Here is a 25386-nt window from a genome sequence, read left to right on the forward strand (position 1 = left end):
AGCTTTCGTGAGCAAGTGAGCTGTAGCTCACGAAAGCTTATGCTCTAATAAATTTGTTAGTCTCTAAGGTGCCACAAGTCCTCCTTTTCTTTTTGCGAATGGCCGAGTTAACTGTGCCGCATCGCAGGAAGCGCATCAGAAGATGGAAAAGGGGAAGAAGCCCACGAGGGCAACAGCAATGTTGGAAGGGACAGCGAAGACAGGCCAGAGCAGGAAGGGGGAAGAGCCTGCGCCGTAGCCGGTTGCTGTGGGGAAAGTGTAAAAAGAAAGCCAGGGCCAGGTAGGCCTTGAGGCCCTGGTATCCCGCAAGGCTCAAATCTGAGAGCTCAGAACCGGAGGGGAATCTAGCCTCTAGGGGGCTCTTGTGGGCCGGGCCCGGCTCCTCCCCCGCCCCGCGGCGGCGGCTCCGGAGGTGGGACGTGCCGCCCTCCACGCAGCCGCGGCCGGAGCTGGGCCCTGACACCAGCCGCTTGCTGCGGCTTCCGACCGGGCGCTGCTGCGGAGGTGGGTACCCGGGCCGGGGCTGAGCCCCCGGGACACCTGCCGGTCTCGGGCCTCCCCCGGGGACGCGGGGCATTGGGGGCTCTCCCCTCAGGGGCTGTGCGAGCCGGGGGGGGGGGGCTGATAACATCGCCCTGCTATAACCCCGCCTCCCCCCCCCCCCCGGCCTCGGCTTGGCAGGGGGAGCCGCGCTGGGGCCACCCGCAGCCCGAGCCGCCTCCAGCCTCGCTCCCCAAGGCTGCCACCTCTTAACCCGGGGCTGGGTCGCTGGTAGCCCCCCAAGCCGGCGTGAGCCTCGATTGACTGAGCTAAGAAGGGGTCGGGCGCCAAGGCAGTGGGCGGCTGGTTGGGGAGTCTGTGTTGCCTAGTCACTCGGGATGAGAGAGCCCCACCGGCTGGGTGTGGGTTGCACTGACACACATTAAGGGCTTGCCTGTCCCTGGTATTGCTTGAATGCTACCCCGTGCAGCTTTCATTACACTGGGTATAAGCCAAGCCACACAAAAACTGTGCGAAGACCAGCCCTAGCACATCGGAAAATCCGAGCCTAGAAAGGGCAAGTTGTATTTTCATAGAAACGTAGGGCTCGAGAGATCATCTAGTTTATGCCCCCTGCCCCCCATGCGGAGGGAGGGGATGAACTAAACGGCCTGGGGCGGAGCCAGGGGTTGAGCAGTGAGCACCCCCCCCGCCCCCGGCACATGGGGTTGAGCAGTGAGCACCCCCCCCGCCCCCGGCACATGGGGTTGAGCAGTGAGCACCCCCCACCCCGGCGCACTGGAAAGTTGGCGCCTGTAGCTCCAGCCCTGGAGTCGGTGCCTATTCAAGGAGCCGCATATTAACTTCTGAAGAGCCGCATGTGGCTCGGGAGCCACAGGTTGGCCACTCCTGTTCCAGAGCTTTACTCTTACAGTTAGTAAGTATTTCCTAATATCCAGCCTGAATCTCCCTCGCTGCAAACTAAACTAATTATTTTTGTCCAACCATTTGTGCGCATGGAGAACAACTGATAGTTGTCCTCTCTGTAACAACCTCTTAAATATTTGAAGACTTTCCTCTCAGCCTTGTTTTCTAGATTAGACATGGTCTGGTCGGGGTGTAGATCCCTAGTGACCTCAGCATCACCCTTGAATCCTTGAGGGAGTGGGGCACTTCATCCAACTTGTTGGATGTCCTCTCTAGTCAGAGGCACCTGCTATGCAATATCTATTGGATGCCTGCAATCAAGAGGAACGCTGTGTGGTAAAGCTAATGGCCATGGGCCACCTGATGTGTTCATAGCCACCTGCGGTACCATCTGATACTCTTTGATGGTTTTTCTTAGTTCTTCTCTAAATTCCTGATGGAATTTGTATATTATGGGCTTATCCTTTCCCATGTCAACAATCTGTATTTAGCAAAAAGGGCCTTGTTTGTGATGCAAAATTGGAGGGAGGCAGATGAATGTGCCTGATGCCTGAAAAGATCCAGTTCTTGGAGTCCTTATTTTTCAGCATACCCTTGGTAGATCAGGTCTTTTCTTGGACCTTGGACACAACCAGAGACTCTGGGGCTGGATGAGTGTAAAAATTTTTGAAGTTTTTGATAAATACTTTTCTACTTGTTTTGAAGTAGGGGGAAGTGAGCCTTAAGGTGTTAGCTGGTTAAGGTCACCCCAATACATTTACAAAACAAATACCTATTCTCCTAGTCTAGACAGACCCCTGGCATATAATGTGGGCAGGATATGTTGTGTTTAACCCAGGCTCCCACTCAGGCTGAACACAACAAGGTAGCACATTTTTAAAGTGCTAAACTGTGTCTTCATTTCTACACTAGGTGCAAAATTGCATTTAAATTGTTAACGATGACATTTTTCCAGTCTAGAAAAGAACAAGTGAAGGTTTTTCCCATGTTTATCACAATGTGACGCTTTAAATAAGACTTCCCTTTGTCTGTCTCTCATTCCTTCCACAAACCATTGCCTCAGTGAGATTCTAATCTGAGATCCTGCAAATTGTTACATGAATGCAAACATCCATAAATCGGGTCTGTGAACACAGACCACACATATATCATTGCAGGAGTTAGGCCCTATATGTTTCTGTTTGACATAGTGTTGTTGTCTTTGATTTGTTTCAGTGTGTAACAAAGTAATATACATGCTAGAGTGTGCTCTCAGCAGTACAGTTGCTTGTCTAAGCTGTATTAATGTTTTTAACGTGTCTGATAGACAACATTATTATGCTGTGATGGCAGTAATGAAATCATGATCTTTGTAAAGTGCAATAAACTCTCTGCATTAGTATAATCTTAGTATGTATGTTCTGTCATCAATATCAGATAGTTAAAATTGGTTTAAATATTTTTATGTAGAATATTATTTCAATATTGTAATGAGAGAACGATGAGGTAATATAAGGGAAATAATCACTAGTTTTGTGTGTGGTTTTTACCTCCTACAGTTTCAAAATATAGGGGGAGCTGCTTCTTTTGATTGGGATGTAAGAATATCTGAGTCAGTGGAAAGTACTGTGGATTTTAAATATCCGGGAAGATTCTATTTAAGGAAAAAAATATGCTGGTTGTAGTGAATATAAATATGAAGACTGTTTTTGGGGTTTTTTTTATTGCTTCCCTCCATTTTTATATAGTTGATCTCTCTGCTTTTGTGGAGTGTATGAGATTTATCCTTTTAAAATTCTTTAAATTCCATTTACCACTAAAGAGGAAATGAACTTATAAATGCCGTATATACTCGTTCATAAGCCGAATATTTTTGGTAAAAAAGTGACACATCAAAGAGCAGGGGTCGGCTTATAAACGGGTCTACACCAAAATTTGATGATTTCAAACTCTGTGAAATCATTGAATTGAATATCTAATACATTGTCGTTTTGTTTACCTGGAGCGTCTGCAGGTGTGGAGCCCCTCAGTTCCCAGTGGCTGCGGTTTGCCATTCCCAGCCAATGGGAGATGCGGGAAGTGGCCTGCAGATGCTCCAGGTAAACAAAACGTCCCAACCTGCCAGCGGCTTACCCTGATGGGCTAGGAGCCAATGTTTGCCAACCCCTGAAATATAGGGTCGGCTTATGAAAGGGTCATAAAGTTTTTACTATTTTTACCTATCCATCTTTGGGGGTCGGCTTATAAACGAACGGGCTAATGAATGGGTATATACCAATAACACTTACCAATATGTTCATTCTTTATAAATGTTACATAGTATAAGGAAAATTACAATACCAAGGTGAAAAGGATAGAGCAGCTGTACTGTGTTGAGAGGTAATTGGATCTAACACGCTAAACACCAGGATTGAAATCCGTATTACGGGTTTGGCTGAATGGTCTTAGCCCATTGGCCCACTAAGCACTTGGTCATCCTTACCCTGTCTGAGGGTCTCATCAGCCTTGTCATAAGGGGACACAATTCCCAGTGAAATCAGTGTAAGTTGTAATAGTTTACTCCAGTTGTGAATTTTTCCCAGTGTATGTTTTACCATCTGTAAAGGGGGAATAAATCTCAGAATTAGTTAATGGTTGTATGAGGTATTACAAATTAAAAGCCCTGTATATGCTAAGCATTACTGAGTCTGCACAGTATTGCATTTTTTGTTTATTAAACCCATGAAACCATACTGTGTTTTCAATACAAGGACTCAAGGTCACAGCAGAGTGGAAAGTATTAATTCATTTTATGGGGGAAATGAGTTCAAGTAAGATTTTGACATGTCTGTGTTTCATACTGGGGGAAAAAACCTGGAAAAAATATAGGTATTTCAGTACTTTCTCTGCAAGAGGAGGATTGGCAGTCCTTTAAATCTTTTATGTTATGTTTTATCATATTATCCGATTGCTCTGTATGTTTGAAATACTCTAGTAGTGAACTTTGCCCATAAGCAATACTTGGGCTTGATAAACGGGGTGAAGGATGAAATAGTAAATACTGTACCTCATTTTTTTGTGACACAGAAAAGAGAGTATTTAAGAATATCTTTGCCACATAAACATGTATTCATATAACTTTTCATATGATTTCTCTTTTCAGATTAAGAACTATAAAGTGATCCTGATGAGTCTCTTCCAGTTTACCAGTAGAAGGCTGGTTTCGCAAGCATATTGTGGACTTAAGCCACCTCCTTCCAAGAAACAAAGGATTTGCTTAGAAATGGCTCGCCCTAATTCAAGTAAGATAAATTCATTCCAGTGCTATGTATTTTTTTCTTTCTATACTCCGGACAAATATTCTGTAAATTATTTTTCTCTCTTCCTTGCTTCCTGAGTTTTGAGTATGTTAAAGTTAAGCAGCATTTTTGTTTCTTTTAAGGATTGCAAGGTCCAAACCACCAGTCTCCTTTGCTGAATCACTTTTGACTCTGATTGTAGAATCAGTTCTCTGCCTTATACCTTTGTAAAGTTATAGGAAACTAATGTTGTTTGCCTGTCCCTTGTATTTCTATAACTTTTTAAACCTAACTTTTGCAAACAGGTCAAATTAGTCATCATGTGGATGGAAGCTAGAAGTTTAAAAAATGTTTTTGTTGTTTAAGTGCAAGAAAATCCTATGGAAAATATAATAAATGGTATGTTTTTAAACTTTGAATTCAAATGACTGAAAAGATTAAAAAAAAAAATTCCTTTTTGGCTTTGACCTAGCATGAAAAATTTCAGCCTCCAAGGTAACCTGTCCCAAGTTACAAGTGCCTGATAATGAGTGTTTAGAATGGAAGTGCAGTTTCAACATTAAATACAACATCACTACAGTGAAGCTGTAATAATCAGGAGGAGAATGATGATTTAATAAAAGCTTTGTGCCTGGCCTATAAGCTTGATTTGATCTTGCCCGGGCTTTGATAATAGCAATCTATATTTTAATTTGAAAGTGAGATTCTTGGAGAGACAAGAATTTAAATGGAAAAGTGTGGCTGTGAAGCTTTGGGGTTTGTTTTTTTTTTGTTTTGTTTTTGTTTTTTAAATGGGTGAAAGTCACCTTCCTTGCAATAAAGCTGAATGATTGTCAAGTTCCTGACATAGTTAGGGGTCAAAATGGCTATTCCTGTTAACGCTTTTTATAATATCAATATTTATAAAATAAGCAATATATGTGTATCACTGTATATTTTTGTGTATATATTTAGATTTGTCTTCCATATTCAAACAGAATAAAATTCACTCCTCTGCTTTTGCACTGCAGGCTTTCTGCAGAATTGAGGTAGTGAAACCACTCCCACCATCTCACAGATAGGGTATTGGGTAATGCTACAGCTGTTCAAATCCAGGTGATGATCTACATGAAAATCTTTCTTCAAAAGAGTTAGTTTAACTTGAATACCACAAGCAACATCTTTTAGATCAGGGATTCTCAAACTTCATTGCACTGCGACCCAATTTTCTGACAACAAAAATTGCTACATGACTCCAGGACAGGGGACCCAAGCCTGAGCCTGCTCAAGCTCCATGACCCAGGATGGGGGGACTAAAGCCCGAGCCCCACTGCCCCGTGTGCTGGGGGGCCAAAACTGATACCCGAGGGCTTCAGCTGTGGGCAGGAGACCTGTAACCTAAGCTCCGCCACCCACCACTGAAGCCCTCAGGTTTCGGCCACGTGTGGTGGGGCTTGGGCTTCAGCTTTGGCCTCAGCAAATGTAAGCCAGCCCTGGCAACCCCACTAAAACAGGGTCGCGACCCACTTTGGGGTCCTGACCCACAGTTTGAGAACCACTGTTTTAGATTGTAATAGTAAAATACAAAGAGTATCGAAGGTCCACCTCCACAGTCACTTTCTAGGAGGGATGTGGTCTGGTTTGGGCTGTGTGACTTTGGGAAGATCACTTCACATCTGTCAATTTTAAAGGGATTCTGTTGACATACAAATCGTACTTCTTTCTGAAAATATCTTGTTTGCTATAGTTCAAAGCAACATGTAAGATGACTATAATTTGATGAGATTAGAGATGCAAATATTTTTGTTTTTCAGCTTGTGCATTTGACAGCCCCTTTGTGTATTAGTTTAATTCTTTGTCCTTTATAATCAGTCACTTTTCCAAGCTACTTGTGTGGATTTTTCACACTTTACTGGGAAAATGATTGATAAATGTAAATGCAAACCAAAAATCGACAAGGTGACTCAGAGGCAAGTGTCGTACGTTAAACTATTTTCAATTAATGTTTTTTACACTAACTAGATTTTAATTTGTGTCTTCCTTTTAATTAGCATAATGTCTGAAGAATTTTAAGTTGGTTGTATCACAGGTCAGGGTAACTACAGCTGCATTTCCCCATAGTGGTCCAATAAGGGCATCCACTCTCAGGCTTCCAGCTTCCCAGTTATTGTCTTTCTGGGTGTTGACCCGCGTCTCTTTCCCTTCTGACTTGGGTATTTCCAGGCTGCACAGTTCCCTGCCTTCACTGTGTTGTTCCCAGCACAGACAGGTTGCCAGAGGACACCTGCTTGCTTTCTCCTCAGCGATGGTTAACTGGTGTAATTGCTATAGTTATAAGGTACCACACAGCACTTCCCATGCAAGCCTGTTTTATTCTTACAATAAAAAGTGTTACTGAGAAACATACTAAAACCAATAAAAAAAAAAAAACAACCCTACATACATGCTAATAAGTTTACCAGCCATCATCCCAACCCTAACATTGGCTATGGGAGTAGGAGTCCTTCAGCCTTCCCTCCTCCCCCGATTTCCTTTGTGATCACAAGATTATCACAGCCATAGTTCAGAACTAGCACCTGTTCTTATGGGGCCTCAGTAGTCCCAGTCCTTTCAACCCTAACCTAAGGATTGGGGCCTTCCATGGAAGCCCTTAGACCAGGGGTTCCCAAACTTGGTTCATGGCTTGTTCAGCGTAAGCCCCTGGCGGGCCGCAAGACACTTTGTTTACCCAAGCGTCCGCAGGTACAGCCGGTCGCAGCTCCTGGCCAATGGGAGCTGCGGGAAATGGTGGCCCAACCACTTGGTTGAAAGGGGTTTATATATAACTAGAAATTACAGCCTTTCAGAATTATTATTGTATCCCTGTTAATTCCAGCATAGGAACTTTTGTTTAAAGCCTCAGTCTTCCAAACATTTAACACATGTACTTAACTTCATGCACATGAGTAGTTCTCTTGCCGTTAGTAGGGCTACTTGTGTGCATAAGTGTTCACAAGATCAGGGCTTAAAATGGTTTCTCATAGATAACGCTTCTAATTTTGATGTACAGAACATGAGGAAAGAATAGATATTCTAAAATTAAATGTGTGGCAGTTTTGCCCAACAGCCACATTGTGCTTGTATGTCCATTGCTAAATATCTGAGTGATTGATTAAATGGTCTCTCTTTAAAAATGAAACAAAACTGGTGGATCAATTATTGTTGTTTTTTTCCATTATATTTAGATATGGCTGATTTTCGAGAAGTGTTTGCCAAAGCAAAGCATATAGCCATTATTACAGGGGCTGGCGTTAGCGCTGAGAGTGGTGTTCCTACCTTCAGAGGCTCAGGGGGCTACTGGAGAAAATGGCAAGCTCAGGTATGTAGTTGGGCCAGACATTTGATGAGTGACTATTATTCCTTTAATTCAGATGTGCCATTACAATGAGTCAGAAGCAGCTAGCTATTTTAAAGAATTGCAGTGCTCCCACAGTGCTTCAGTAGTGATAAAATGTTCTCTGCTTAGCCATCTCTGCAGCTTCTTTCTCATGCTCCACTGTGGTAGCCTCATGCAACTGCAACTTCTTCTTTTTGCTGGTCAGCACAACAGTCTTAGCTGTCTTGGAGACACTTAAGGGTCCTCCTTGCTTTTTTCCTCCAGGACACCTCTCCCTTTCTGAATTAGACAAATTGAAAAAAACAAGGATGAAGGACAAAATTGAGTACTTGTTTTGTTTATTTGATTGCTTGTAACACTTTCTAAAGCTTGAAAATGTCTTGTCTTGATGATTTCGTCTGTCACACTCTGACAACTTCCTACTGCAGCCTGCTGTCTGTGCTCCTTCTGTGGCTCAAAATTAACTTGATTTAATGTTCCCTTTCTTATATTTGCACTGCCATCATAATCAATTTTGTGTGTGTGTTTAAGATAATGCTCATGAAAGATTTAATTCTTTTGGAAACTAGAGCAGCTGTGTAGTTATCCAGTTACTGGCATGATAAAGGTGCACCTGTATTTCTTTCAGTAATGGTGCATTTAAATACAGTATATTTATATAAATGTTGTTTTTTTATGTGAGAACTTTGACATATTAATGTTCAATCTTTATGTAGCACTGTAAGTATATAGTTCACATGGATTTATTTGAATGAGCTTTCTCCCCCTATCTTTTAAACAAGAAAACTGAATGCAAAACGCGTATTAATGCAGAATTATGGCTGAGATTTTATAGGCCCGAAGGAGACAAAGTATTAGTTGCTGCCAGAATGAAAGCCTATTGTTTGGCTATATTATACATAAATTAAGGCTGAATTGAAATTACCAGTAGCACAAAATATATCATGCAAAGGTGCATAGTTTTATGGCTACTTTAGTGCATAGAAAATATTAATTATTGTGTTTCTCAATTTCCTTGTATTGTGTTTGTACTCTCAAGAGGAGGCTTGGTTGGGCAGTGTAGAATGAGTTCTGTGTGCACAGTGTAAAAGGAGAGAATTCTGGATGATAATACAATAAAATTATATGCAACTTTCAATGGCATTTCTTCATTGCATAAAATACAGTATTTATAGATCCATAATTATAAGGCCAGAAGGAACGGTTATGATAATCTAGCCAGGCCTCCTGTATAACACTGACTTATCATGCCCCTGTAGAATAAGAAGGACTGATTCTGGCTATTGACTTGTATTCTTGTTAGATATAGCTGGTTACAAATACTCTGATGTTGTTATCTTGTCATGTAGATAATAACTAGGGCTGTTGATTAATCGCAGTTAACTCACGTGATTAACTCAAAAAATTAATTGCAATTAATCACAGTTTTAATTGCACTGATAAACAATAGAATAACAGTTGATATTTATTAAATATTTTGGATGTTTTCTTCATTTTCATATATATTGTATTCTGTGTTGTAATTGAAATCAAAGTGTATATTACTTTAGATTACAAATATTTGCACTGTAAAAATGATAAACAAAAGAAATAGTATTTTTCAGTTCACCGCATACAAGTGCTGTAGTGCAGTCTTTGTCATGAAAGTACAACTTACAAATGTAGAATTTTTTTGTTACATAACTGCACTCAAAAACAAAACAATGTAAAACTTCAGAACCTACAAGTCCACTCAGTCCTACTTCTTGTTCAGCCAATTGCTAGGACAAACAAATTTGTTTACATTTACGGGAGGTAATGCTGCCCTCTTCTTATTTACAGTGTCACCAGAAACAGAGAACAGGCATTTACATGGCACTTTTGTGGCCAGCATTGCAAGGTATTTACGTGCCAGATATGCTGAACATTCATATGCCCCTTCATGCTTCAACCACCATTCCAGAGGACATGCTTCAATCCTGATGACACTTGTTAAAAAAAATAATGCGTTAATTAAATTTGAGACTGAACTCCTTGGGGGAGAATTGTATGCCCCCTGCTCTGTTTTACCTGCATTCTGCCACATATTTCATGTTGTAGCAGTCTTGGATGATGACCCAGCACATGTTGTTCTTTTAAGAACACTTTCATTGCAAATTTCACAAAATGCAAAGAAGGTACCAATGTGAGCTTTCTGAAGATAGCTACAGCACTCGACCCAGGTTTTAAGAATCTGAAGTACCTTCCAAAATCTGAGAGGGATGAGGTGTGGAGCATGCTTCCAGAAGTCTTAAAAGAGCAACACTCCAATACAAAAACTACAGAACCCGAACCACCGAAAAAAGAAAAATCAACCTTCTGCTGGTGGCATCTGACTCAGATAAGGAAAATGAACGTGTGTCAGTCCGTACTGCTTTGGATTGTTATTGAGCAGAACCTGTTATCAGCATGGATGCATGTCCTCTGGAATGGTGGTTGAAGCATGAAGGGGCATATGAATGTTCAGCATATCTGGCACATAAATACCTTGCAATGCTGGCAATGATATTTAGTATATCTGGCACATAAATATCTTGCGACGCCAGCTACAATGATGCCATCAGAATGACTTTTCTCACTTTCAGGTGACATTGTAAACAAGAAGCGGGTAGCATTATCTCCTGTAAATGTAAACAAACTTGTTTGTCTGAGCGATTGGCTGAACAAGAAGTAGGACTGAGTAGACTTGCAGGCTCTAAAATTTTACATTGTTTGTTTTATTATTGAATACAGTTTTTTGTACATAATTCTACATTTGTAAGATCAACTTTCATGATAGAGATTGCACTACAGTACTTGTATGAGGTGAATTGAAAAATACTATTTTTGTTTTTTACAGTGTAAATACTTTTAATCAAAAATAAATATAAAGTGAGCACTGTACACTTCGTATTCTGTGTTGTAATTTAAATCAATATATGTGAAAATGTAGAAAACATCCAAAACTATTTAAATACATGGTATTCTATAATTGTTTAATAGTGCGATTAATAGCATGATTAACAATGCAATGACTTTTTTTAATTGCGCGACATCCCTAATAACTTACGAGTGACTGTATCTACTATCAGGTGTAGTTGTTTTGCTCTTATTACTAATGAATGAATTTTTTTTTTTTATTTTGTTTTTTTTTCAGGAATTAGCTACCCCAGAAGCCTTTGCAAGGAACTCCTCCCGTGTGTGGGAATTTTATCATTACCGCCGGGAGCTGATGTTGAGTAAACAACCAAATCCAGCACATGTTGCCATTGCAGAGTGTGAAGCCAGACTGAGCAAACAGGGAAGAAGTGTTGTGGTCATTACTCAGAACATTGATGAGCTCCACAGAAAGGCGGGCACAAAACACCTCTTAGAAATTCATGGTTAGTATTAATGCACGCGTACGCTAGAACTGCTCAGAAGATGGAGGGGAGAGTTTCTACTGAAATATTTGAAGTGAAATCAAAAACTTCAAGTGAAAACCAAAAACATTTTTATTCAGAAATGCCATGTGCCCAGTGGCCCAGTTGTCGTTTATGGGTCTGGCTCTTGGCCATATTACATCTCCCATTACACATTGTGGCCAAGGCCTCCCATGATGCACTGTAGCTGCTCAGGAAGAGGGGACACCAGGGAGCAGCATGGAAGATGTAGTCTGGGATGGGTGCACTATCTCTCACAAGAGGTGCTGTGGTGGCATTTCCAAATAAAATGTTTGGTTTTCAGGTGTTTGAGTTTTAGATTAAAAGTCAACACTTTCCAGGGAAAGCAGACACTTTTTCACATAAACAGTTGTTTTGTTGAAAACCCAGTTTCTGTCAAGCACTTGAGATGGAAAATTTTGACCAGTCCTAATGCATGTGTAACGCTGACGGACCCTGGTCGTCTGCCGGCAGGATGAAACCTGGGACCTCTGGAGCTTAATGTATGAGCCTCTACTGCGTGAGCTAAAAGCCAACTGGTTGTTAGCTAAGGCTGTAAAGCAGACTCATTTAACTCTCTCTCTAAGTGGTCTCGGTGCCACTAGATGGGACAGAACACCACACCCAAGGAGGTGTGTGGATTACACATGCACTTACTCTGACCAGCTATTGCTGAACTTGTCATCACCTGCTGTCTCTTCCCTTTGTTGTTTGTCATTTTGTTTTTATACTGATGATGGCACTGGAACTGTCTCTCTTAATGTTTTCTCCTTGCATGTCTCAGATCCACTTGGATGAATATACTCAGACAATAGAACTTAGCTTATTTATCCTAAAGGGTAGAAATTACAAATTACTGAGTTTTCCAGTTTGCGAGCAGGGATAATACATCACAAAGTATTTTGTTCACTTATTCTGATAAGTGTAGTTTAATTTTGATTATACTTCATTTTTTCAAAATATACTACAGTATATTGCAAAGTCTTAGTAACGTCAGGCCTCACTATATCATTTGCTGTTAATTATTTGAGAAGTCGGAGGTACCTTTTTGAGCCTTTTTTGTGCAAATTACAAAGTGTGTGTTTTAACACAGTTCTCCTGTACTCCAAGAGAAATGCTACAATCGTAAGTCATCCTTCTTAGCCAGATTGCAAACAATTCCCATTTTTTTGTAAAATTATTTTTTTCAGCAATACTGAAATAGTCATCTAGTTATAGTCATCTAGATGTTATGAGATAAACCAGAGTATAAGCCACAGTCTACTAGAGGGACCATTTCTCTGGTTCAGCATGGCAGTTTCTATTAAACTTGTGCTCCTGCCTTTGGTGTATCCTGGCTTTGTGAATAAATATGCTATTGGCTTCTTTGACTGCCAATCAAACATGTTTTATGTACGTGCTTTATAATAAACTAATTCACAGTGCTGCCAAGCTGGAATTTCTTAGTTCTGTGTTCCTGTAACTTAAACTGCCCACAAGATATATTCTCCAATGTCAAATATGGGAACACTTGGGATGGATATAACTGTTTGCATGCGTAACCATATCTGAAAGTCATTGTTTGATATTAAAATCTGGAATTGCTGCTTTGTGCATTTCAGGTAGCTTATTCAAAACCCGATGCACCAGCTGTGGAAATGTGGCAAAGAATTACAAGAGTCCAATATGTCCAGCTTTGGCTGGGAAAGGGTAATATATTGTGAAACCCATACTTTCTCTTTTTCAGTTTGCTACTTATTTATTATCTTAAACGGGGTAGATATTTTCAGAGCTGGGCTGGGTTTTAGCCAGGTGTTCCCCATTTACCTCAGTGGGAGTTGTTTTTAAAGCTCACATGATGCTTTGAAAACATAGGATATATTGTTTCATTAACTCTAGCTTTATTCAATGAGAACTGGGAAGATGTCAGCCACTGAAACAGCTCACTGCTAAAGTGCACACAGGGCTTAGCCATGTTTTTCCAAGTTTTTTAAGTAATGATCTTACTTACAGGAAGTTAGCAGAATAAGTTCATTAAAAATAACCCACTAGTGATACATTAAATGGTTCTAGCAGAGACTAGCCTGGATCCAGTTACGAGTTATATATTTAGGCTTATATTTTATATCGCTCATTAAGGTTTTTTTTTTAATATCTTCATTTACCTATTGTGACATCAAAGCCCATTTGTGGTTCACTACTATGTGTCAGCAACTCTTGTCAGGCCTGAACTACTCACGACACCTACCACACTGGTAAAATTCAGGACTGGGAATGTATTTGGGGTCACCTTGCTGGTTGTAACCAAGGCTGATGGAAGCTAGAGTGGGGTTGGGGTCAGAGCTGCTGAACCAGGGCTGTTTAACACACAGACACTCAGGGTGTGACCTGCATGCTTGTAGGCAGGCTGGGAGCTACAGCAGCAAAACATTGTAAGGTACCCAGGATTGCAGGGCAAGTGGTGACGGCCCGTTACTGGTCTGGATTGCCACTGGATGCAGTGATACCTACACAAAAGGAAAAATAAAAGATGTTTAACAACGAAAGCTCTGGGAAGTTCCAAAACCAAGAAGCTGTATTTAAAAGATCAGTTAAGATTTCTGAATGACAAATCCAGTACAATTTTCTGTCAAATACAAATTATATCAGTAATGAGCACATTAATGACGCATCAATTATTTCAAAGGTGAGGCCACAGAATGTCATACATTTGGCTGTTAAACTACAGCTACACCCTTATTCTCAAGAAACAGCAATAGGCACTGTGTTTCTTTTTCTGATATATTAACTAATATCCCCCATGCATGAATATTCCTTGAAATATTTAGATATCAAATCAAAAATACATTAAAATTCCCCCAGCGATCCATGTTTCTCAGTTATGGTTGATGTGATGAAATATATACTTGGTATAAAAAATGTTGTGCAAGGTGTAGTGTAACCTTCAAGACGTCCTTACCTATTTTTTATTTGCTTTCAAGTACTTCAGTTTTGTAATTTGTGATATATGGGTACATTGCTGTCACTTAGCAACCTTGACTGGATTTGAAGCAAAGTTTTTTCTGGTTTTGGAAACTTTTAATGTTGGACTCTAGGAAATGAAACATTGGTTCTGTGCATGAGATTGTGACTAGATGAACTAAACTGTTATGTACTATTTCTCCTTTCCTCACTTTTCCCTTTTTAAAATCTTGCCACTCTGTCACCAAAACCAAAAGTTCAGAAGTTTTGGAGGCTGCTGAAAACCTGTTTTAGGGAGTGATAACTCAGAAACCCTTTGTCCAAATTACTTCACATTTAGTAGAAAACATCTATCTTCACCCGCATTGTAATCTGACAGTTTTTAGACTCCTATTCCTTTGTTGTAGATTTTGGAGATAGGAGAAAAACCAGGCTTGTAGTAAAAGCTTGATTATAGTCTTAACTTTGGAATGGCTTTGGTGCTCCATAATATCACAAGATATAAAGGTAGTGTATGAAACATTGTTTATCCTAAATCTTGCACAAAATTGTATATCCGTTCCATTAGAACAAACATTTCAGATAGTCTGGAACCATCAAGTTGAGTGGTTACTATCCTATGTTACTATGTGAACTTGTTACCCTTATCCCCTTCTCTTCCTCCCCACCTTTCTACCATTTGTTACGCTCACTTGTTACATCTTGTCTTAAATTAGATAGTAAGCAATTCTATACAGGGACTGTCTTTCTATAGATATGTCTACACTGCATGCTTCTTTTGGTGGAGTGTAGAATACATACACTATGCTCCCTCCTAGTATGGGTATAAATAGCAATATAAACCATGAGGCACTGCTTAGGTGAGTAAAGACAAGACACACCTGAACCCTGTACCCTACACAGCTTTCTACTCACCGAAATAGTGCTTCCGATGTCTACACTATTATTTTTAGCAGTATAGTGTCCTGCAGTTGCTTCCCCACTGCTGGAGTCTTTCCCTGCCACAGGGACCTGCCAGAGCCTTTTCATGCCACAGAGAGAGACTTTGGCAGCAGGGAAAGGCTCTGGCATGAGGGAAGCAGTGGGGAAAGGCTCTGGCAGCTCCCCCCACAGCCAGAGCCTTTCACTGACAAGTGTAGCTACACACTGCAGTGTGGATGCAATCTGCTTTTCACTATGGCATGTAGCTACACATTCTATGTGCACTATGGCCTGTATATTTTTACAGAACCTTGCAATCAATCCTGATCGTGTCTTGGGGACTTACGTATTACAGCAGTACAAATAATAAATAACAATTTGCATGTAGCCTACAGAAAAACTTCAGGTATAAATGATGGTAAATCTGACTTCAGTCATTAAACAAGTAATATCCTTTTAGATCTCCGAAAGAGAAGAGCTGCTTCAAGTTAAAGACCAGGTTTACGCTGGGAGCAGTTTGCTACCGTATAATATAGCAGCAAAGCACTCTTTTTTGTGCGAACATAGTTTATCTGGCAAAGTTGTGCTTTTGCTGGTACAGCTTATTCCAGCTGTGCTGAATGAAATAAACTATACCAGTAAAAGTGCAGTTTTTCTAGTATAACGGTGCCTATGCTAAGCTTGTGCCAGCACAGCTACGTCTGTCAGGAATCGCACTTCTTCACACCGCTGACCAAGATAGCTATGCCCTTTGTAGTGCATACCTAGCCAAAGATGACCTGCAAAGGGAAGATTGGATTTGTGCCCATTTTTGCTGCTTTATGATATATAAAGAAGGTCTAAAAATCTTCTTTTTTAATTTTCATAATATTAAGAATATTAAATCTGGTCTCTCTGACTTTGCTTGATGGCATGTGGTGGTGGGGAAAAAAGAGAGAATTTTGGAACTTTCTCACCTTTTAATTGAAAGCATGGAGGCATTTGATCCAAAGATGTCTTTTCTTCCAATTGCATTAGGCCTGGTCTACACACATAATTTTTATTGGTATAACTATTTTGGTTAGATCTGTGATTTTTTTTTTTGTTTTGTTTTTTTATTTAACCAATTACAGATATGCTGCTACAGTTCCGAGGGAGGACACAATTATATTAGTGGGGATGCACTTATACCAGTACAGCTTATTTCCCTTCCTGTACAGGAGTAAGCTATACTGTTAATAACTGTAACCACGCTAGGAGTGTTGTACCAATATAACTGTATACCAATATAGTTAAAGTGCTATAAATTTTGTGGGTAGGGAAAAAACTTAATTAAATAGGCATAAACAAAAACCAGAATTTTAAATGGTCTGACTAAAAATCACATTTCCTTTCAATATCAGGTTTCACTTCCTTGGTATCTGTGTAGTGATACTCTTGCCCTGTCTGTGGTCATATAGAGTTGTCCATGTGGACAAGTCTTGAATTTCTCATATGTGAAAAAATTAAGAAAAATGTTTTTTTAAGGAAGAAAAAGCCCTTCCCATGACTTTTTACATTAGAGAGAAGCAATAAAAGGGCACACGTGCATTCCCCCCAGCCCCTTTGTGGTGCTCCACATAAGTGGAAACCATCTTTTTTTTTTTTTTTTTTTTTTTGCCTCGCACCTGAGCCCTGTTGTTATTCTTGCCATTCTAAAACCAATTATGAGCCTGTTTTACTGACTTTAGTGTTGTAGTAGATGTATTTATTTTCTACAGCTACTAAACCACCTTGATTTGAGAGAGTACTCTGGAGAAATACATTTTACTTGTAATAGCATTTTGTTTGGTACTTAAAATGTTTTTTTATTTTCCGACTTCAGTGCTCCAGACCCTGAAATAGAAGATGCCAAGATTCCAGTTGAAAATCTTCCTCGGTGAGTGCTGACTTTCATCTCTTATCACCACACCAACATGATCCCCCTCAAATTTCACAAATACTTTGAAAGGATGCCTCCACAAATGAATTAATTAATATTATTTACATAGCATCAGAAGAATATGAAAGCAGTGTACAAAATGAGAAAGACAGAACAAGTCTACACTATAGACATATATCAGTATAACTGTCACTCAGGAGTCTGAAAAATCTACACCCCTAAGCGACGTAGGTATACCGAGCTAAACCCCGGGATAGACAGCGCTGTGTCGGCCAGAGAGCGTCTTCCGTTGACATAGCTACTGCCTCTTGCAAAGGTGGATTAACTATATGCTCATGGGAGAAGCTCTGCCCTCAGCATAGGAGTGTCTTCACTTACGCTCTTCAGTGGCGCAGTTGCGCCAGTGCTGCGTTTTAAGTGCCAAACATAGTGCCAAACATCTTAAATTTAAACATAACGTTACAAGAGATAACTGACAAAGGAAATATGGAGTAGGGCTGTGATGTTCCCCTGGTGTTATCTGGACTGGTGATCTGCTAGGTCACTCCAATCCTCAACTCTGGGAGTCAGCCTTACCCTGCTCTGCTGTGAGAATCCCCACTCCTGGGCTGTTCACGCACAGCCTCTGGCATGTAAGCTGCTCCCAGCTACATGAGTGAGCACTTTTGGCCAGCCACTGCGCGGATTGTCCGACCGAATGACACTAGCCAATATCTCCGGTCCCAGACACAACCCTAGGAAGCTTATATGAGTTTGTCAATTTAACAAAGAAATTGATATGTATCAGGCTTGTTATCCCAAGGGGAGCCTCTGACACACTTCAAACCAAACGCACGGCTTCAGGTAGAATAAACAAACAAATTTATTAACTACAAAAGACAGATTTTAAGTGATTATAAGTCAAAGCACAAGAAGTCAGATTTGGTCAAATGAAATAAAAGCAAAACTCATTCTAAGATGATCCTACCACTTTCAGTGCCCGTACAAACTTAGATGTGTCTCGCCACAGGCTGTCTGGTTGCCCTTCAGCCAGGCTCTCCCCTTTGATCAGCGCTTCAGTCGCTTGGTGGTGGTGTCTGGGGATGGACAAGAGAGCGCATGGCAAATGTCTCTCCCTTTTATCATGTTCTTTCTTCCCTCTTGGCTTTGCGCCCCCTTCAGGGTCAGGTGAGCATTACCTCATCGTAGTCCCAAACTGACCAAGGGAAGAGGGGTTACTCATTCGAGAGTCCAGCAGATCCTTTGTTGCTGCCTTGGCCAGTGTCCTTTTTTCCTGTGAAGCTGGGCTGGGTTTGTCCTATACATGCCCTGATGAGGTGTGAACTGCCCCTCTGCTCCTGGAGAGTTTTGCCTGGGCTTGCTTTAAGCCATGAGGACACATTTTCAGCCTCATAACTATATACATGAAATTGCAGCCTATAACAACCATGCTCAGGGCATCATGAGCCTTCCGAAGACACCCGACATGACAAACTTTGCATTGGATACCACGCAATTATATTATAAGGATGAACATGGGGGTGCAGGGTGTTTCCCTGAGGTACAGAGCATCACAAGGGGTTAGAGTGAAGAAAAATAGATTGCTTATTTATCTGTGTACGCCTCTGGTAAAGACCAGGCTAAATGAATAGATTGTTTAGCAAGTGGGAAATTGAACGATGGTAGCAAGCAGCCAAGTATTACAGGATAATCTGCTGTTTATTCAGTAGCTAGCACTCTTTCCTCTGAGGCAGTATCTAATACTATGCTTGAAGTTGTCTGCTGCCAGGTATCTTGTGATCATTAAAAATCCCATGGCAGTTTTTGTGGCAGTAAATGATTTACCTCAACTTTTTGCATTAGACAGTACTATTTTTCATTTCATGCATTAGACTGTTGGGTAGCATTGCTCAATCTTGTTAAACAGCTTCTGTACTTCACCCAGAGATATAGTTGCACTGTATAATAGAGGAAGCTCTCCTGTATACTGTAGTTAAGAGGATGTGGTCCAAATGGAGTGGAGCAGTTTAAATCCCCAATTGTTCAATTGACTCCGTACAAACATACCCCCTTTGATGTCTGCCAGCACAAAATTAATTTTGTAAAGTACTGTGGAGTCCTTTGGAATCGGAGAGTTGATGTCTTAGCTTCAGCTGTAATGTGAAACGTTATTTTTATATTATCATGCCTAAGGCTGCGAGTCTTTCACGGAAGTCACAGATTCCGTGACTTTCTCAGACCTCCGTGACTTCTGCAGTGGCTGGTGCAGCTGATTCCAAAGCCGCCCGAGCAGCTGGGGTGGCCCTAGGGGCCAGCCGCACCGGCTACTGGTCAGGCAGCCCCAAGCAGCTGGTCCAAGTACAGCAGCGGTGGAGCCCCAAGTTGCACCCCGAACAGCAGTGGCATGCGGCCCCAGGCAATTGCCCTGGCTGCCACCCCCTAATGTCAGCCCTGGCTTTTATATGCAGAAAACCAATTATTGTGGCAGAGCTGGGCCGTGGAGTTTTTATAGCTTGTTGGTGGGAGGCCTCAAAAAGAAAAAGGTTGAGAACCCCTGCTGTAGAGCATCAGCAGCCACAGGAGCGCTTCCCCCACCCACCCCAACCCCAGCACCTTAGTTTTAGTTAGGGGTGTTTTTAGTAAAAGTCAAGGACAGGTCACAGGACCTTACTTTTTGATTCTTGCCCATGACTTGTCCGTGACTTTTATAAAAATACCCGTGACTAAATCGTAGCCTTGATCATGCCTAGATTGAACATACTGTTGTCCTAAGTGTGGTCTAACGAACCTGTTGCAATTGAAATAGGTCTGACTTAAACATTTTTAATAAATCAATCCAAGGCTCAAAATCACTTTGAATGTTCCATCTCCTTCTATTGTTGTAACTTTTCACAGGTGTGAAGAGCAAGGCTGCAATGGCCTCCTCCGTCCCCATGTTGTGTGGTTTGGAGAAACTCTGAATTCAGACATTCTTACAGAGGTTGAAAATGAACTTGAGATCTGTGACCTCTGTTTGGTGGTAAGGAATGCTTTGGTTTCCTGTTTAGTCAAGCAAACTGAAATTAAGAAATCACATCTCTCAGATATGGGAAATGTAGATACAGCCATGAGACAGTTTCAGTGAAACGTAATACATTAAAATAAAGTCTCACTCTGCTAAGGTAGCATTAAGTTGGATAATTTAAACATACCAGTGAAGAATTTCTGAGTCGAAGTAAATTCAGCAGTGCTAACTTGGCCACATAGCACATACTATCTATATTAAAGTTATACATTAACTGCATATGCAGTAGTTTAAAATACTTGTGCAATATGGCCAGCCTAATATTGCTTAACTTTTCAATTCCTTATACACTGGAAACTTTAAAAAAAAAAAAAAAAAAAAAAGTCAAAAGTGTGGGGTTTTTTTTTTTTAATCACACTTTTGACTTTTTTTTTTTTTTAATATAACTGTTTAGGAAGTTGTAAAAGCTAACCAATCATTTTTTTAAATACATGTATTTTGTTTTAATTTTGTATTAGACAGAATTTTATAAATGGTCAATTTAATATAGCCAATCAGTTTCCCCTGTTTGCATTGATTTTTCATTTTGCTAAAAGGGGGGAGACAAATATTTCAAAACATAGGAAAATATATTCTGTAAAATCCCATAAATTGGTAGAAAGGAAAAGGGACAGGTATAGTACCTGAAACTACTTTTTAGCTTTTTTCTTTAATTGAATGTGTCCCTAACAATGTGCTTAAGGTTACTTTAACATTTAATTTATACTAAATGAGGAAGAAAAGAGAAAAAGCATCTTTGCAATGATAGCACAATCTATGCTGGTAGTTGAGTGACAGCTTTCCTCAAAGTTGACTCTTCCACCATAGATTATTCTTTCAAGTGCAACTTCATCTTTTGCTTTTTAATATATTCAGTGTTTTACATGTTCAGATTAGGGCTGTCAATTAATCGCAGTTAACTCACACAACTAAAAAAATTAATTGCGATTAAAAAAATTATTCACAATAATCACAGTTTTAATCACACTGTTAAACAATAGAATACCAACTGAAATTTATTAAATATTTTGGATGTTTTTCTACATTTTCATATATATTGTATTCTGTGTTGCAATTGAAATCAGTGTACATTGTTTTTTATTACAAATATTTGCACTGTAAAAATGAAACAAAAGAAATAGTAGTTTTCATTTCACCTCATACAATCTCTATCATGAAAGTTGATCTTACAAATGTAGAATAATGTACAAAAAAAACTGCATTCAAAAATAAAACAATATAAAATTTTAGAGCCTCCAAATGCACTCAGTCCTACCTGTTGTTCAGCTAATCGCTCAGACAAACAAGTTTGTTTACATTTGCAGGAGATAATGCTGCCCTCTTCTTATTTACAATATCACCTGAAAGTGAGAACAGGCATTTGCATGGAACTTTGATAGCCGGAATTGCAAGATATTTTCGTGCCAGATATGCTAAACGTTCGTATGCCCCTTCATGCTTCCGCCACCATTCCAGTGGACATGCTTCCATGCTGATGATGCTCGTTAAAAAAATGCCTTAATGAAATTTGTGATTCAACTCCTTGGGGGAGAATTGTATATCCCCTGCTCTGTTTTACCTGCATTCTGCCATATATTTCATATTATAGCAGTCTCGCATGATGACTCAGCATATGTTGCTCATTTTAAGAGCACTTTCACTGCAGATTTCACAGAACACAAAGAAGGTACCAATGTGAGCTTTCTAAAGATAGCTATAGCACTCGACCCAAGGTTTAAGAATCTGAAGTGCCTTCCAAAATCTGAGAGGGATGAGGTGTGGAGCATGCTTTCAGAAGTCTTTAAAAGAGCAACACTCCAATGCGGAAATTACAGAACCTGACCACCAAAAAAGAAAATCAATCTTCTGCTGATGGCATCTGACTCCAATAATGAAAAGGAACGTGCATCGGTCTGCACTGCTTTGAATTATTATCAAGCAGAACCCGTCATCAGCATACACGCATGTGTCCTGGAATGTTTGTTGAAGCATGAAGGGATATATGAATCTTCAGCGCATCTGGCACGTAAATATCTTGCAGTGCCGTCTACAACAGTGCCATGAGAACACCTGTTCTCAGTTACAGGCAACATTATAAACAAGAAGCGGGCAGCATTATCTCCTGTAAATTGTAAACAAATTTGTTTGTCTGAGCGATTGGCTAAACAAAAAGTAGGACTGGGTGGACTTGCAGGCTCTAAAATTTTACATTGTTTTATTTTTGAATGCAGGTTGGGTTTTTTTACATAATTCTATATTTGTAAGATCAACTTGCATGACAGAGATTGCACTACAGTACTTGTACTAGGTGAATTGAAAAATACTATTTTTGTTTTTTACAGTGCAAATACTTGTAATCAAAAATGAAGTGAGCACCGTACACTTTGTATTCTGTGTTGTAATTGAAATCAATATATTTGAAAATGTAGAAAGCATCCAAACTATTTAAATAAATGGTGTTCTATTATTAAATATTAATCTCCACAATACCTCTGAAAGGTAGGTGGGCGGCTGCTTTACCTAATATTTTTAAACTTGCTTTAGGTTGTGTTCTGTTAGGATTTCCCTTATTTATTCCCTTGCCAGTGGCCCCACTTCTCGGTGATTTTTTTTCTTTTCCCTCCTCAACCACATATGATTGAAAATGGCTTATTTTGTAACCAGTCACCACCATACCACTGTCAACTAGAAGGGCTGAAGAGCAACTTGGGTGCTGTTTTTGCTCCCTTCCAGTCCGAGGATTACTGCATCAGACCTCTTACCCCTCAGATTTTGGCAGGTTGCAGTAATCAGTCCATATCAATACTTGTAGACTTGTATTGTTGGGTTGAACATGCATTAGATGTTTTAGCAAATCTACAGGTCAAGAGTCTCTCAGGATGTCTGAAGGTACTGGATTCTTTTTTTAAAATGTTGGTGTGGTGCTGGTTTTTTTTTTTTTTTTTTTTTTTTTTCCCCTGCAGGTGGGAACCTCTTCTGTGGTGTATCCTGCTGCTATGTTTGCTCCTCAAGTATCTGCCAGAGGAGTACCAGTTGCAGAATTTAACATGCAAGCCACCCCTGCTACAAATAGGTTCAGGTAAAACTACTCACATTTTAGGTAGAAGGAAGCAACGTTAACTTAAATGATTTTCTTATGTTGTCCTGATAAAACTTAATGCTCTTAAGTGTCTAGAACAGTGGTGTCCAAACTTTTCCTGTCGTGCCCCCTTACTAGTAATGGAATCTGTCCATGTCCCCCTGTTCCATTACTTCACAGCCAAGGCTTCATCAACAGAGGAGCTTGGGCTGACAGTGGAGCTGGGGGCAGAACTGGGGAGGAGCTGGGGCTAGAGGTGGCTCTGGCCTGAGGATGAGCGGATGAGGGCAGAGCTGGGTTGAGGGACAGAGCAGGGCAGGGAGTGGAGCTGGGACTGGACCTGGTCTCAAGGCGGAGCAGAGCTGCAGCTGAGGGCCAAGTGGAGCTGGTCTGGGGGCAGAGCGAGGGCTGGGTGGTGCTACCTCCCTGATCCCTGTGGGGGCTGGCCCAGGCGCTGCCATGTGACCCCCGTAAAAGGTTCTGCCATGACCCTCAAGGGGGGTGCTCCCACAGTTTGGGGACCACTGGTCTAGAAAATGTTAGACACTGACTTTTCCTAGCTCTTTGTTTTACTATTTTTTCAAAATCTGTCTAAACTTTATAGAGAAGGGGGTCTGAAGAGTTTATAATTCCCTATCAGATTGTATAGGGAATACAATCCCTGTTTTATTTTCAGTGTTTGTTTAACTGCCAATTTATTGAAAATACAAAAACTTATGTGATGTCTATAGGATTTCAGTCAATTTACTTTTTTACCCTACGGAATGATTTGCTGCTTAAACATCTATTACAACAGGTGCTGCTTGCTCAGGTGTCTGTGTAGATAAATTAGCCTTTTAAAATGACTAGACAATCTGCAGAAACTGGATTAAGGGAAGCGTATAAAGGTCAAACGTGCCGTAGTGGTAATTTGTATTATAACTGGTTTCAGAGTAGCAACCGTGTTAGTCTGTATTCACAAAAAGAAAAGGAGTACTTGTGCCATCTTAGAGACTAAAACATTTATTTGAGCATAAGCTTTCGTGAGCTACAGCTCACTTCATTGGATGCATTCAGTGGAATGCATCCGATGAAGTGAGCTGTAGCTCACGAAAGCTTATGCTCAAATAAATTTGTTAGGCTCTAAGGTGGCACAAGTACTCCTTTTTTTTTTTTTGTATTATAAGTGGCTTCATCATCTTTTTTTCTTTTTTCTTTTTTTCCTAACCATTCCGATTTCTGTTTCAGATTTCATTTTCCAGGTCCCTGTGGTACCACCCTGCCTCCAGCGCTTGCTCGCCATGAAACTGAAATAATCTCATGAGCATTCATCTGAGGGAGGGGAAATAGTTAAATTGCTAAGACTATCAGGAAGTACACGTAAGGTGAACTGGATTGTTGTAGAAGAAACCCTAAGTGTTGTAAAGAGACTAGATCTGTGGATGAAACTAATCAAAGAAATCCTGATTCTCAGTTACACTGATGGCCGTGACAGGGTTGGGAACAGGGGAAAATACTGGACTTTGGAATTTTAAAAAAGGTCATGTTTCTGTCGGACTAAAATCTTTTCTGTCAAAGGAAAACATAAAAACAATTTAAAATGACTCCAAAATTGACTGGCTCTAATAGGAGGATGGTGCTCTATTAGATGAATCTGAACTCCACAAAGACTTCATTGTAAAGCAATGGGAGGCTTATGGATCTTTGACCTTTTTTCTGAGAGGTGAAATTTCTGAAAGGATGTTGTGTGAAAAGAGGGAAAGTAACTTTTGATGTGGCTAACACTTCGGCACTTTGAAAAGAAATAAACACCCTCCACCCTTCGAGAGGCGTGGGAACGTTCCCTCCAGGGAGAGCTTTGGGCTGGCGGCGCTGCCCGTCGTGTTTGTGACATGGAGGGAAGCGCAGGGCCGAGGGGCGGACCGCTTCCAGCCGAGCCGCTTTACCACCTGCAGCAGGGGCTCTGTGTTACTGCCCTTCCTTAAGCACCTCTTCGCTTGTTCTGGGCTATGCGATTAAAGCGTGTTTCTGTCGCCTGGGGTTGCTTTTTACGGCTGAGCGGGGCTTTGCGGCTGGCTTTGCCTAAATTAATGCAGGCTCGGGCGGG

The 25386-nt window shown here is 40.7% G+C and overlaps 1 protein-coding gene across 1 annotated transcript; it reads left to right on the forward strand.

Moving 5' to 3' along the window:
• The first annotated feature begins 349 nt into the window (after nt 1-349).
• On the forward strand, nt 350-25094 carry SIRT5 (sirtuin 5). The gene is made up of 9 exons (XM_038391391.2): nt 350-504; nt 4529-4667; nt 7868-8001; nt 11174-11399; nt 13040-13127; nt 17143-17196; nt 20074-20197; nt 23185-23300; nt 24528-25094. Exons 2-9 carry the CDS (start codon nt 4553-4555, stop codon nt 24601-24603), a joined length of 933 nt encoding a protein of 310 aa, XP_038247319.1. The 5' UTR covers nt 350-504; nt 4529-4552; the 3' UTR covers nt 24604-25094.
• Nucleotides 25095-25386: the final 292 nt, after the last annotated feature.

Source organism: Dermochelys coriacea, chromosome 2, assembly GCF_009764565.3.
Source record: "Dermochelys coriacea isolate rDerCor1 chromosome 2, rDerCor1.pri.v4, whole genome shotgun sequence".
Taxonomy (NCBI): Eukaryota; Metazoa; Chordata; order Testudines; family Dermochelyidae; genus Dermochelys; species Dermochelys coriacea.

Excerpts from the sequence above, each read along its gene's own strand:
- SIRT5 (XM_038391391.2), top strand. The coding sequence starts at position 4,553 with ATGAGTCTCTTCCAGTTTACCAGTAGAAGGCTGGTTTCGCAAGCATAT. Across the intron at positions 4,668-7,867 it reads AATGGCTCGCCCTAATTCAA|ATATGGCTGATTTTCGAGAA; the intron begins GTAAGATAAATT and ends CATTATATTTAG. Across the intron at positions 13,128-17,142 it reads CCAGCTTTGGCTGGGAAAGG|TGCTCCAGACCCTGAAATAG; the intron begins GTAATATATTGT and ends TTCCGACTTCAG.